The 14,695-nt window shown below is 41.5% G+C and overlaps 1 protein-coding gene across 1 annotated transcript in view; it reads right to left on the bottom strand.

The window, feature by feature from the left end:
• Positions 1 to 14,695, bottom strand: part of LOC139376040 (disco-interacting protein 2 homolog C-like) — a 244,325-nt gene that overhangs the window by 57,517 nt on the left and 172,113 nt on the right. The window contains 2 exon segments of the mRNA XM_071118137.1: positions 4,601 to 4,711; positions 9,160 to 9,251. Coding sequence (XP_070974238.1) covers positions 4,601 to 4,711; positions 9,160 to 9,251 — 203 coding nt within the window.

The following is a 14,695-nucleotide window of genomic DNA, read 5'->3' as shown; positions in this document are numbered from 1 at the left end:
CATGCTTTACGGTGGGAACTACACATACGGAGATCATCTGTTCACCTACTCTGAGTCTCACAAAGACATGCCGGTTGGAACCAAGAATATCACATTTCCCAAAGGAATCCCAAAGGACAGAAATCCGCCGGTATAATGTCCATTGCTCGTGTTCCTTGGCCCAAGCAAGTCTGTTCTTATTGGTGTCCTTTAGCAGTGGTTTCTTTGCAACAATTCAATCATGAACAACTGATGTTGAGATGTGTCTGTTACTTGAACTCTGTGAAGCATTTATTTGGGCTGCAAATTCTGAGGCTGGTAAATCTAATGAACTTGTCCTCTGCGGCAGAGGTAACAATGGGTCTTTCTTTCCTGTTACGGTCCTCATGAGAGCCAGTTTCATCATAGTGCTTGATGGTTTTTACGACTGCAAATGTTCAGTATTGGCAGACATTCATGTCTTAAAGTAATGATGAACTGTCATTTGTCTTTGCTTAATTATGCCATAATATGGACTTGGTCTTTAACCAAATAGGGCTATCTTCTGTATACCACCCCTACCTTGTCACAACACAATTGATTGGCTCAAACACAATAAAGAAGGAAATAAATTCCACAAATTAACTTTTAAAAGCACACCTGTTAATTTAAATGCATTCCAGGTGAAGCTGGTTGAGAGAATGACAAGGGATGAAATCAACATGGTTGGGAACATCTCTGCCTCGTAGCAGGCGGTGTTGTAGGGATGATGCTGCGCTCAAATGTTGATCCGTTTCAGAATCGTTGTCATGACCTCAGAATACTATTTTCCCAGGCACACAGGACAGATTGATGGATGATGCAGTGATATGATGTCAGGTCAGGGTGGTCCTCTTTCAAACGTGCAACCAGTCCCCTCCCTCTTCCCATCATGGCTGGAGTGCCATCTGTGGTGATGGAGACCACAGACTTCAGATCTCTCCCCCTTTTTGTCAGCATCCCTTTGATGACCTCATGGATATCCTCACCCTGCATATGGGCTTCTCGATTTGTTAAGCCCAACAGCTCCTCACAACATTTCTTCATTGTTTCGTTATAAAATCTGACAAACACCAGAAGCTGGGCATCAGTGTTATCGGTTGATTCATCCACAGCTAATGAAATGCATGGTGCATTCTGAATGGCCTCATCAAGTTGTGAAGTGAAATCTTCAGCTAATATTTCAGTTCTCCTCATTGCTGTGGAATGTGACAGTGGGATCTGTTTGATTTTTTCCCTGAGCTCATCTTTTTGTTTAACTTCAAGCAAGGTGTCAGCCACTTCTCAGTGAACACTCCATTGCATGTTGTTGGCCTGTCAGGGAATTGACAAGGACTTTAGTGGACCTCTCATATTGGGATTTGAGTTGGTGAATCTTGTTTGTTCTCACCTCCGTGTTCAGGGGATACATCTGATCAAATGTACAATGCCTGGTGTTATAATGGTGGTTAACATTGGCACTTTTCACAAGAGCTACGGACTCAGTGCACATTGGTTTTGTGCTAGTTGCAGGGAGAATGAATAAATACTGTTCCGTCCACTCGTCTTTAAATATTCGATTTTCAGAGTATTTAAAAAAAATGTTTAACAAGCCATATTAACAAAGATGCTGGTAACTAAGCTCCTATCTGTGACATGTACAGTAAACTGCGGTCAAATCTTTCTGATTCTTTCTGTCTGCTTGTCCCAAGGTTCCGCTGAGGATATTTGGATTAATGTGATTGGGTAAGATGCGGCCTCTTGTATTTGCATATAACCACGCGATTGGATTTGATGGGGCACTAGTAGAGGTGGGTGTTGCTTCGTGAGAGAGTGATAAAGAGAAGTTGCTGAGTTGAAGAGGCCACAACGCCTGCTTGTTTTTTAATGCTGTCTAAAAATGAATGTGCTGACTTTTATAACAAATGCGATGTTGTCCGGTCCGGATAGACCCTCCTCTGGGTCCGGACGCGGACCGCCAGTTGAGTTTAGCTGCATTAAACTTAAGAATCTGCCACTTTTTTCAATTTTTGCCTAAAATGACATACCCAAATCTAACTGCTTGTAGCTCAGGCCCTGAAGCAAGAATATGCATAGTCTTGGTACCATTTGAAAGGAAATCCATTTTTTGTGGAAATGTGAAAGGAATGTAGGAGAATATAACACAATAGATCTGGTAAAAGATAATACAAAGAAAAAAACAACCGTTCTTAAGTATTTTTTGTAACATCTTTAAAATGCAAGAGAAAGGCCATAATGTATTATTCCAGCATGTGCAGTGTAAGTTTTAGACTGATCCAACGAGCATTGTATTTATGTTACAATTTTTGTATCAAGACTGCTCAAATGTGCCTAATTATTTTATTAATAACTTTTCAAGTTCAAAATTGTGCACTCTCCTCAAACAATAGCGTGGTATTCTTTCACTGTAATAGCTACTGTAAATTATACAGTGCAGTTAGATTAAAGGTTGTTTCCTTTTTGTAATGCAGCTTATTTTAGAACATTTGATCCCACAAAGGGGCTAATATCCGTCTGATTTGTACAATTCAGAGCCTGTATGGCTCCTATCTCTGTATAGATATCTGATACCTCCACATACTGTAAAAGCAATACAATTGTGTCAAGTTGGCTGGATGTCCTTTGGCTGATTGGACCATTCTTAATACACAAGGGAAACTGTTGAGCATGAACAACCCAGCAGCCTTGCATTTCATTTCTTGACACCAACCGGTGTACCTAGCACCTACTACCATACTCTGTTGAAAGGCACTTCAATCTTTTGTCTTGCCCATTCACCCTCTGACTGGCACACATACACAATCCATGTCTCAATTGTCTCAAGGCTTAAACATCCTTCTTTAACCTGTCTCCTCCCCTTCAGCTACAATGATTGAAGTGGATTTAACACAACTGACATCAATAAGGGATCATAGCATTCACCTGGTCAGTCTATGTCATGGAAAAAGCAGGTGTTCTTAATGTTTTGTACACAGTGTATACAGTGCCTGTAAATTGCTGAAATGCATTGCTTGCTATATTTTCCCATTATTACTGCAGCATAACATAATACAATGTTATGAGGACATTTTACATTTACATTTTGTCATATAGCAGACACTCTTATCCAGAGCAATTTACAGGAGCAATTAGGGTAAAGTGCCTTGCTAAAGGGCACGTCGACAGATTTCTTACCTAGTTGGCTCAGAGATTTGAACCAGCGACCTTTCAGTTACTGACCCAGCGCTCTTAACCACTAGGATACCTGCCGCCCGTAACACTAATAACCGTATCTGAGCATGATACCAGTGATGTTCTCCCACAGACAGTGGAACCACAAAGTCTTGTTTAATAATCCCTATTGGATCCAGATGCTGTGGAGACATCATGGCCGTCTGGTTTCTCTATGGCCCCTTCCAGAAATATTACACTATGATACCTGCAGGTAAGGTAAGCCTTGTCCAAGCCAGAACAGCCCATAGGGCAGGAGCCTCTCTCCTGTTTCTGTAGCTTGAGGAAGCTTTGAAGTAAAAGTACACCCCTGGAAGAGGACACTTGCCCACAAGCCAAGTTACTCCCCCTCAGCACAGAGCGGTGACATATCTTTAATCCTCCTCTATGAATAAATCTGTATGTGTCCCAAATAGCACCATATTCCTGTGAGACCTGGTCAAAAGTAGTGCACTACATAGGGAATAGGGTGACTATTTGGAAAACAGCCTCGTCCAGAGAGAACCAAATGCTCCCAAATCCCTTCTACCTGTTGATCACCCTCCAGTTACCAGGATTACTTCAGCTCCAGCCTCACTGCCTGAGTCTGCCTCTGTCTGACTGGCCCTGTTGGAGAGAGTGGTAAACATCCCAAATGGCACCCTATTCCCTATATAGGACAGAACCTGTGCTCTGTTTGCCCCTGTAGCATAGGACACATCAATGCGCTACTGACTGCTATCTCTCTGGATGTTCTCCACCTCCCTCAGACCTCCTCCCTATGGCCAGGATTACATGTGTTGATCCTCTGACTGAACCACAGAGATAGAACTGGTCAGGGCAGGCAGGCAGACTGAGTCACATCAGGACGTGAGCTGCATCATAACAGAAGAACACACCACCAACTTCCTGGAGCCTCCATTCTTTACAATTTTTTCTATATTTATTTAACCTTTATTTACATTGGTTTATTCTCATTGAGATCAAATCACTTTTACAAGACAGACCAGTTCACTAGTGAAAAACTCCCCCTAGTCTTCTGGTTCTACACACTGCGTGGTCAACAGGTATTCTCCACTCTGACCTCCAACTTCACCAACTTCACTAGAGAAGGGACCAGACTGATCTCCTGACTGCAAAGGGCCTAGATTTACATGGCTACAGTATCTCTGCTCTTTCTCTGTGTGACAACATGACTGTTGGACAGCCTACTGTAATTCTGAACACTGATATGAAGAGAATCCTATCACCGCCGACCTGGGCTCTTGTCAAAAGTAGTGCACTACATAGGGGATACGGTACCATTTGGGACACACTTTATGCGGCTGGACATGATGACCGAGGAAGACACACACGTACACAATTGTGTGTGTGTGGCGTGTGCACGTTTGCGTGTACGTGTGAGCGGCCTTACCTTTCTCGTAAGTGGCACTTCAATTGGCACAGGGACAAGTTCGGCCAGTAGGCATCCGTAAAAGGCAACCATGAAGGCAGCCGGGTCGTTGTTGGGAAAGACCAGAGCTACCTGTGGACAGATAAATCACATCAAGGTTAGACAGAAGTGGTCATTATATAACTAAATGGGAAATCACCCACTATCCCACCCACCCATCCAGACCCATATCAAACATCTCCAATCCAAAGTTAAATCTAGAATTGGCTTCCTATTTCGCAACAAAGCATCCTTCACTCATGCTGCCAAACATACCCTTGTAAAACTGACCATCCTACCAATCCTTGACTTTGGCGATGTCATTTACAAAATAGCCTCCAATACCCTACTCAACAAATTGGATGCAGTCTAATTTCTTTCTTTGGCCGCCTCTCCTTCCAGTTCTCTGCTGCCAATGACTGGAACGAACTACAAAAATCTCTGAAACTGGAAACACTTATCTCCCTCACTAGCTTTAAGCACCAACTGTCAGAGCAGCTCATCCCTTATCTCACCTCATTTGCTCACATCGTAAATAGACTTGTTTATACTGTACTATTGACTGTATGTTTGTTTTTCTCCATGTGTGTATGTTTGTTTTACTCCATGTGTAACTCTGTGTCGTTGTATGTGTCGAACTGCTTTGCTTTATCTTGGCCAGGTCGCAATTGTAAATGAGAACTTGTTCTCAACTTGCCTGCCTGGTTAAATAAAGGTGAAAAAATAAAAAATACACAATTGGTTAGGTCACCAATATATATCCTCTATACGCATTCTGACTTTAAAGGTGGGAGGTTTGTGGAAAAAGTGGTTAAAGCTCAAACATGGTATGCTTTCTGACTTGAAAGAAAGGAGATTTTAGTAAAGTGGAAATTTGTCCATATCGGTTAAGAAGCAGCAGAAAATCTGTATGTCTGAAATCTCATCAATCATCGTAAACTGAGGCGTTTTAGGTCAGTGTTGTCACGCCCTGACCTTAGAGAGCCATTTTGTGATGTGTGATGTGGGGTGGGCATTCTATTTTTTGTTTTCTAGGTTTCTTTATTTCTATGTTTTGTCCGGGTATGGTTCTCAATCAGGGACAGCTGTCTACCATTGTCTCTGATTGGGAATCATTCTTAGGTATCCCTTTTTCCCTCCATTCAGTGTGGGTAGTTAACTTTATTTGTGGCACTTAGCCCTGTTAACTTCACGGTTGTTTGCTTTGTTGGCGACATTTTAAATAAAAAGGAAAATGTACGCTCACCACGCTGCACCTTGGTCTACTTCCAACAACACCAGTGACAAGTGTTGTGATGACAAGGTCCCAAATGCAGCCTAAACTCCAAAATCTCATAAAATATGACTTCATGCTAAGATATGAAAGCATGCTGTTAACATTATCCCATGAGCCCAGTGAAGTCAGCCTATTGAGGGAGTTTCTTTTCACCCGCTGACAGATGATTGGTGATGTCTAAACCTGGTTCAAAAAGAGGGCCTTTTCTCCTCAACACTGGAGTCATAAAATGAGTTTGATTGCTTCCCAAATGGCACCATATTCCCTATAAAGTGCACTATTTTTGAACAGAGCCCTATAGGCCTTGGTCAGAAGTAGTACACTGTAAATAGAATAGGGTGCCATTTGGGACGCAATCTTTTTCTACAAAGGGGCCGATTGAGCGTCAGCAGCAAGGCAGGCAGCCTTATCAGAAAGGTGAGATGCAGACCTCTCACTGAGCATCTGGCCTCTCTCACTATCTCAATTCAATTCAAAGAGCATGGGAAACACATGTTTACATTGCCAAAGCAAGTGAAATAGATAATAAACAAAAGTGAAATACATTTTGTTTTTTAACAGTAAACATCTCTCTCTCTCTCTTACACACACCTGATGTTATCTCCTCCAGACACTTTCATCTGCCTAATGCAGCTCTCTCAGCTCAAGCAGGCCCCAACAGAGAGAAGCAGATCACACAAAATGACAATGCTTCTCAACACAAAAAAAGACAACTTCCTAGATCCTATATCTCATGTGTGCTTAGTGCCCTCGACTTGATCAATGGTGGAGTCCTTGTTATCTGGTGTTACTGCATGTTGGATCAGATGTGTACCAGGCTGCATGTCTGGCCTGGTGGTAGGACTGATAACAGTCTGTGTGTGTGCGCCCGATAACAGTAAATGTAGTCCTAAGTGCTGTTAATGGTTCCCATGTTGGACAGAGAACCATACTGTAGCCCTGACTGAACAGCATCTGGGGGTGGAAGAGTGCACCTCCCTGGATGGAACACAGTACCACATGTCCTCTACATACAGTCTCAAATGGCACCCTATTCCCTTTATAGTGCACTACTTTTGACCTGAGTCCTATGGCCTTATGCGCAATATAGGGAATAGGGTGCCATTTGAGACAGTCATTGACCAGGCTGGTCGTGTTCAAAAGGATAAGGTTACTATAGCTAGCTACAGCAGGTAACCTTACCTGTATTTAAGAGCGTTGTCACATGAGGAACAGTTAGTTGTTAAACAACTCCATGCTTTTCTTGAATTCCCTTTTCCATACAGACTGTGTCAATACAAACACCTGTCATTTCTGGGTGCTGTAAAATCTTTTTTCAGAGCGTTCAATGTCACCCTGAAAAAAGCTTTTTCCCTCTACTTCCGTGCTGTCACCGTGTGAGCAGTGACACATCCCATTCTGATAAACCTCCACGCAGCTCTGGAGGGACTTATTATAGGCTTCAATAAACTCCTTATGAAAAGTCTAGTCAATGCTACTTTGTAATTTACAGGGAGGGGGTGGGAGAAGAAACATCCTGTATAGTAATTAACCACTCCTCTAGTTAACAAGGAAACACTGGCATGATGCCAGCTTGGTTGCGTCCCAAATAGCATACTATTGCCTTTATAGTGGACTACTTTTGACCAAGGCCCATATGTCCTACCAAGCAAGCAGAGGGGAATAACCTACCTAGATGAAAGGAACAAAGCAACGTCCTTATAATAGGACGGATGATGAGGAGACTTGGCGAACACAGATTGGAACAATATGGAAAGTTTATAGTTCTTCAGTACAATCCTCTACTCGTAATTCAAAGCTGGCGACATGTTGTGTTAATGTATACCGTGAGTTGTAAATCATGGCAGTAGTAAGTAAGTAGTAAAGATAACAGTGGTAAAGATAACAGTAGTAAAGATGGCAGTAGTAAGTAAAGACAACAGTAGTAAAGATAACAGTAGTAAAGATAACAGTAGTAAAGATAACAGTAGTAAAGATAACAGTAGTAAAGATGGCAGTAGTAAAGATAACAGTAGTAAAGATGGCAGTAGTAAAGATAACAGTAGTAAAGATAACAGTAGTAAAGATAACAGTAGTAAAGATAACAGTAGTAAAGATAACAGTAGTAAAGACAACAGTAGTAAAGACAACAGTAGTAAAGATAACAGTAGTAAAGATAACAGTAGTAAAGACAACAGTAGTAAAGATGGCAGTAGTAAAGATGGCAGTAGTAAAGATGGCAGTAGTAAAGATAACAGTAGTAAAGACAACAGTAGTAAAGATGGCAGTAGTAAGTAAAGACAACAGTAGTAAAGATGGCAGTAGTAAAGACAACAGTTGTAAAGATGGCAGTAGTAAAGATAACAGTAGTAAAGATAACAGTAGTAAAGTTAACAGTAGTAAAGATAACAGTAGTAAAGATAACAGTAGTAAAGTTAACAGTAGTAAAGATAACAGTAGTAAAGATAACAGTAGTAAAGATGGCAGTAGTAAAGATAACAGTAGTAAAGATGGCAGTAGTAAAGATAACAGTGGTAAAGATAACAGTAGTAAAGATAACAGTAGTAAAGATGGCAGTAGTAAGTAAAGATAACAGTAGTAAAGATGGCAGTAGTAAAGATAACAGTAGTAAAGATAACAGTTGTAAAGATAACAGTAGTAAAGATGGCAGTAGTAAAGATAACAGTAGTAAAGATAACAGTAGTAAAGATAACAGTAGTAAAGATGGCAGTAGTAAAGATGGCAGTAGTAAAGATAACAGTAGTAAAGATGGCAGTAGTAAAGATAACAGTAGTAAAGATTGTAAAGATCTAAAGGGAGTGTACTGATACAGTCATGATAGATAACATAACAGTGGCCAGAGAAGTACCCAATCCTAGGCCATGTACTGAGCCTGAACACGGAACATTAAGCCTCATGGCTAGTGCTTATCTTGGATCCTGGGGTGGGCATGATGCTCTTGCTGCTGGGTAAGATTCACTCTGCACGTAGACAGACGCTGGAGCTCAACCACAGGCCTCCCTTCCTCCAACTCTCCATCATTCCTTCCTCCCCTCAACCATTCCCTCTCTCCCCTCGACCATTCCCTCTCTCCTCCCTCGCGCCTCCCTTAATCCATCCATCCCTCCCTTCATCACTCCCACCCTCCTTCACCCATTTTCTCCCTCCCCATCTCTTTATCCCTCCTTCACTACTTCCCTCTATCCATCTCTCCCCCTTCACCTCTCCCCAACTCCATTCCTTCCTCTCTCCCTCTGTTATGGATTACCTCCCTCCCCGTACTCACCCGGTCTCCAGGTCTGACCATAGGTTCCTGCTTGTTCCCCAGCTTGTGGAGGATGTTATAGGCCACCTTCATACTCCGCACCCAAAGTTTTCCTACAGGGTTAAATCAAAATAAACACTGGTCATCGATCTGATTCAGAGGCTATGGACCCAGGGCAAAGATGGCAGCATAACTGTTATAGACCCACTCCAAACAACATGAGGAGGAAGAGGAAAGAGAGGGAGCACATCAAAGAGCAGCATGAGAAAAAATACAATGTAGGTTGCTTGAATAGATGATCGAAAAGCACAAAAAAGACAATGCCGTTTTTCTTATTCAATCTTCAGTACATTGTGGGGATGTCTGGTTATATTGGTTGGTAAAAATAATCAAGTTCCAGGTAACTAGAACCTCCCTTTTTGGATGGTGAACTAAACGTTATTTTGAGCCAAGTACTTAACATTTCTCGGAACCGACTAAAGCTTGAAGAAAAACATTTGTACTCATATCAGTGAGAAAGCAAACAACTTGCCAGCGTTGTATTCATTAGAGCACAACATAAAACTGTTTTGAAATGTTATGCAATGGAAATCAAAAATGAGCATTTCTTATTGGACAAGTTCAGGTAGTTTCTCCAAGTTTCTTCCATTTGGTGCCTAATGAAAACGACACAGCTCTGATCTGCCTGGTTACGGTACCAGTTCTCCAGATGCTGAGAGGAAGAGAGAGCTGAGGTTGTTCCTTGGAGGACTCTGAGGTAGCGTGGTGACAGTGTGTCTGGTCTTGTTTGCATCTCAAATGGCACCCTATTCCCTTTATAGTGCACTACTAGAAAGGAGTCCTATGGGCCCTGGTCAAAAGCAGTGCACTATATTGTATATAGGGTGCCATTTGAGAGAGAGACTTTCCTTTGAGGGCTGACTAACTGACTCAGTGGTGAAATGGGGACTGTGAAGAGTCATTCTTTGGCTGTGTCGTACCTACACTGTGTTTACACCCCACCCAACTCCTGGTTTGTCTAAACATGGTCAGGTTTGTGTGTGTGTGTGTGTGTGTGTGTGTGTGTGTGTGTGTGTGTGTGTGTGTGTGTGTGTGTGTGTGTGTGTGTGCGCACGCATGCAACTTCTCTTTCTGTCAGTTTGGTGTTTTTTTCTTTCAGAGATCTCTAGGTGATCTCAGCTCTACAAGCTCAGTGGATCTCTACTGATTCAATCTACTGCATGGATGGACATTTCAGCATACAGTCCTGTGAAGGTGTACAAAAAGAACGTTTCAGCTAGCTTTCCCTCTGGAATTATTTTCAACTGGATTATTATATAAACTACTTAGCTTGGGAGCTTGAGTTAAACTAATGAGGGCATACAGCATAATTTAGGCATTATCATCATTATCTTTATTAATGGACCATAGACAGTGAATAATGGAGAATATTACCTTCCTAGATACGGAGCGCTATGTTTCCATGATCACTCAATGAAGCACCCCAGTCAACAGTCATTTTATATTTAAATTACATAGGCCCAAATGGCACCATATCCCCCTACTTAGTACACTACTTTTGACCAGGGCTCTGGTCAAAGTAGTGCACTATATAAGGAACATGGTGCCATTTGGGATACAGTACTGGAGGGAATGTTGTTCTATCATGGTGCTGTGATCTCTAGTCGGCCCAACGTTAAATGAAATGATCCTAATCTAATCATTTATCTAAGGATGGCTTAAATGGATACCACTCTTTCTACAATACATAGTGCTCATTTGTAAAGGATGGGATAGATATTGACTACAATCCCACTGTTTAACTGCAGTGCAGTGTGTGCATTTAACTAGCCAAATTTTGGATGATAAAATCATGTAATTAAAAATATGAACTTTTTGGACCCAGAGACACTGATTAGGAGGAATGAATCCTATCTGTACTAAGATAAAGCTATCATGTAGGAGTTGAGGAATGAATCCTACCTGTATTACGATAAAGCTATCATGTAGGAGTTGAGGAATTAATTATATCTGTACTACGATAAAGCAATCATGTAGGAGTTGATGCTGTAAGCAAAATGACCTTGTCCTCATCATGAAGCATCACAGAGAAACCAGAGGAATTAACAAGAGTAAAGAGAATGAGGCACAGCAAGGAGAGAGCGAGAGAGAGAAATAGTAGAGAGGTGAGTAGAGAGTGTAGAGAGAGTAAAGATAGTAGAGAGAGTAGAACATGTAGACAGAGAGAGAAGAGAGTAGAGAGAGGAGAGTGGAGAGTAGACATAGTAGAGAGAGAGTAAAGATAGAGAGTAGTGTGTAAACAGAGAGAGTAGAGAGAGTAGACATAGTAGAGAGAGTAAAGATAGTAGAAAGAAAAGAGCGTGTAAACAGAGAGAGCAGAGAGGGAGTAGTGTGTAGACAGAGAGCGTAGAGAGAGTAGTGTGTAGACAGAGATATTAGAGAGAGTAAAGATAGTAGAGAGTGTAGACAGAGAGAGGAGAGAGAGTAAAGATAGTAGAGAGTAGAGTGTAGAAAGAGCAGAGAGAGAGTGAAGATAATATAGAGAGTAGAGTGTAGAGAGAGAGCAGAGATAGTACAGAGAGAGTAGTGTGTAGACTGAGAGGAGAGAGTAAAGATAGTATAGAGAGTAGAGTGTAGAGAGAGCAGAGATAGTAGAAAGAGAGTAAAGATAGTATAGAGAGAGTAGTGTGTAGACAGAGAGAGGAGAGAGAGTAAAGATAGTAGAGAGTGTAGAGAGATAGAGATAGTAGAAAGAGAGTAAAGATAGTATAGAGAGAATAGTGTGTAGAGAGAGAGAGGAGAGAGAGTAAAGATAGTAGAGTGTGTAGACAGAGAGAGGAGAGAAAGTAAAGAGAGTAGAGAGTAGAGTGTAGAGAGAGCAGAGATAAGAGAGAGTAAAGATAGTAGAGTGTAAAGAGATAGAGATAGTAGAGAGAGTAGAGCATGTAAACAGAGAGTAGAGAGAGTAAAGATAGGAGAGTAGGGTGTAGACAAAGACAGTAAAGACAGTAGAGAGAAAGCAAGAGAGAAAATAGAGAAAGTAGAGATAGTAGAGAGTGTAGGCAGAGAGAAGAGAGAGTAGAGAGCGAAAGACAGCGAAAGGGGTATTCCCAACTTTTGTGCATTTAACTAATAACAATACGCTGGGAATTATTCTGGGTGAGGGAGAATCTGCAAATATTACTGCCAGATACAGTGCCTTGCGAAAGTTTTCGGCCCCCTTGAACTTTGCGACCTTTTGCCACATTTCAGGCTTCAAACATAAAGATATAAAACTATTTTTTTGTGAAGAATCAACAACAAGTGGGACACAATCATGAAGTGGAACAACATTTATTGGATATTTCAAACTTTAACAAATCAAAAACTGAAAAATTGGGCGTGCAAAATTATTCAGCCCCCTTAAGTTAATACTTTGTAGCGCCACCTTTTGCTGCGATTACAGCTGTAAGTCGCTTGGGGTATGTCTCTATCAGTTTTGCACATCGAGAGACTGAAATTTTTTCCCATTCCTCCTTGCAAAACAGCTCGAGCTCAGTGAGGTTGGATGGAGAGCATTTGTGAACAGCAGTTTTCAGTTCTTTCCACAGATTCTCGATTGGATTCAGGTCTGGACTTTGACTTGGCCATTCTAACACCTGGATATGTTTATTTTTGAACCATTCCATTGTAGATTTTGCTTTATGTTTTGGATCATTGTCTTGTTGGAAGACAAATCTCCGTCCCAGTCTCAGGTCTTTTGCAGACTCCATCAGGTTTTCTTCCAGAATGGTCCTGTATTTGGCTCCATCCATCTTCCCATCAATTTGAACCATCTTCCCTGTCCCTGCTGAAGAAAAGCAGGCCCAAACCATGATGCTGCCACCACCATGTTTGACAGTGGGGATGGTGTGTTCAGCTGTGTTGCTTTTACGCCAAACATAACGTTTTGCATTGTTGCCAAAAAGTTACATTTTGGTTTCAGAGCACCTTCTTCCACATGTTTGGTGTGTCTCCCAGGTGGCTTGTGGCAAACTTTAAACAACACTTTTTATGGATATCTTTAAGAAATGGCTTTCTTCTTGCCACTCTTCCATAAAGGCCAGATTTGTGCAATATACGACTGATTGTTGTCCTATGGACAGAGTCTCCCACCTCAGCTGTAGATCTCTGCAGTTCATCCAGAGTGATCATGGGCCTCTTGGCTGCATCTCTGATCAGTCTTCTCCTTGTATGAGCTGAAAGTTTAGAGGGACGGCCAGGTCTTGGTAGATTTGCAGTGGTCGGATACTCCTTCCATTTCAATATTATCGCTTGCACAGTGCTCCTTGGGATGTTTAAAGCTTGGGAAATCTTTTTGTATCCAAATCCGGCTTTAAACTTCTTGACAACAGTATCTCGGACCTGCCTGGTGTGTTCCTTGTTCTTCATGATGCTCTCTGCGCTTTTAACGGACCTCTGAGACTATCACAGTGCAGGTGCATTTATACGGAGACTTGATTACACACAGGTGGATTGTATTTATCATCATTAGTCATTTAGGTCAACATTGGATCATTCAGAGATCCTCACTGAACTTCTGGAGAGAATTTGCTGCACTGAAAGTAAAGGGGCTGAATAATGTTGCACGCCCAATTTTTCAGTTTTTGATTTGTTAAAAAAGTTTGAAATATCAAATAAATGTCGTTCCACTTCATGATTGTGTCCTACTTGTTGATTCTTCACAAAAAAATACAGTTTTATATCTTTATGTTTGAAGCCTGAAATGTGGCAAAAGGTCGCAAAGTTCAAGGGGGCCGAATACTTTCGCAAGGCACTGTATGTATATGATTGCCATAGCCTGAGGGACATCACATGACTATTCATTCCCTGAAGTATTTACATTGTATATAACTGACAAGTAATACATAGTGGAACCATCATCCATGTTGCCATTTATTTATTTGCCATTCCTTATTTTAATTTATTTATTGACAATTATTGACCAAAGATTACACACCAGCAGTACTGCTGTACCAGTATACATGATTATACTGTATGTACTATTATTACTACAACTAAAATGAACTGTATTTCAATATCCTCATTTCATTGAACTGTATTTACTGAAATGCTGTACCACTATACTGCTTTGGCAATATCTACAAATTGTATTTCATGCCAATAAAGCAATCTGACTTTGAGTAGAGAGAGGTAGAGACGTAGAGAGAGAGAGGTAGAGAGTGAGAGGTAGAGAGTGAGAGGTAGAGAGCGAGAGGCAGAGGTAGATAGCAAGAGGCAGAGGTAGAGAGCGAGAGAGGTAGAAGAAGAGAGCGAGAGAGGTAGAGGTATAGAGCGACAGAGGTAGAGAGCGAGAGAGGTAGAAAGAGTCCTGTTGGGGGAGGACACAGAGAGCTGTGGGTTGGCAGCGCACTACATTGCTGCCTGCCATAAGATGAGGGACAGTGTCTGACAGACCAATCAACCTGCACATGTCCTCTACTGTATGCTTATTGTTATTGTTCAATCCATTGTTATTTTGACCCTTGGTTATTGTTGTTACTGTTGTCCCGTTGACAATTTTAGTTTTTTTGTTGTT

The sequence above is a fragment of the Oncorhynchus clarkii genome, chromosome 20, assembly GCF_045791955.1.
Source record: "Oncorhynchus clarkii lewisi isolate Uvic-CL-2024 chromosome 20, UVic_Ocla_1.0, whole genome shotgun sequence".
NCBI classification, from domain to species: Eukaryota; Metazoa; Chordata; class Actinopteri; order Salmoniformes; family Salmonidae; genus Oncorhynchus; species Oncorhynchus clarkii.
This window is presented reverse-complemented; position numbering and strand designations above follow the sequence as displayed.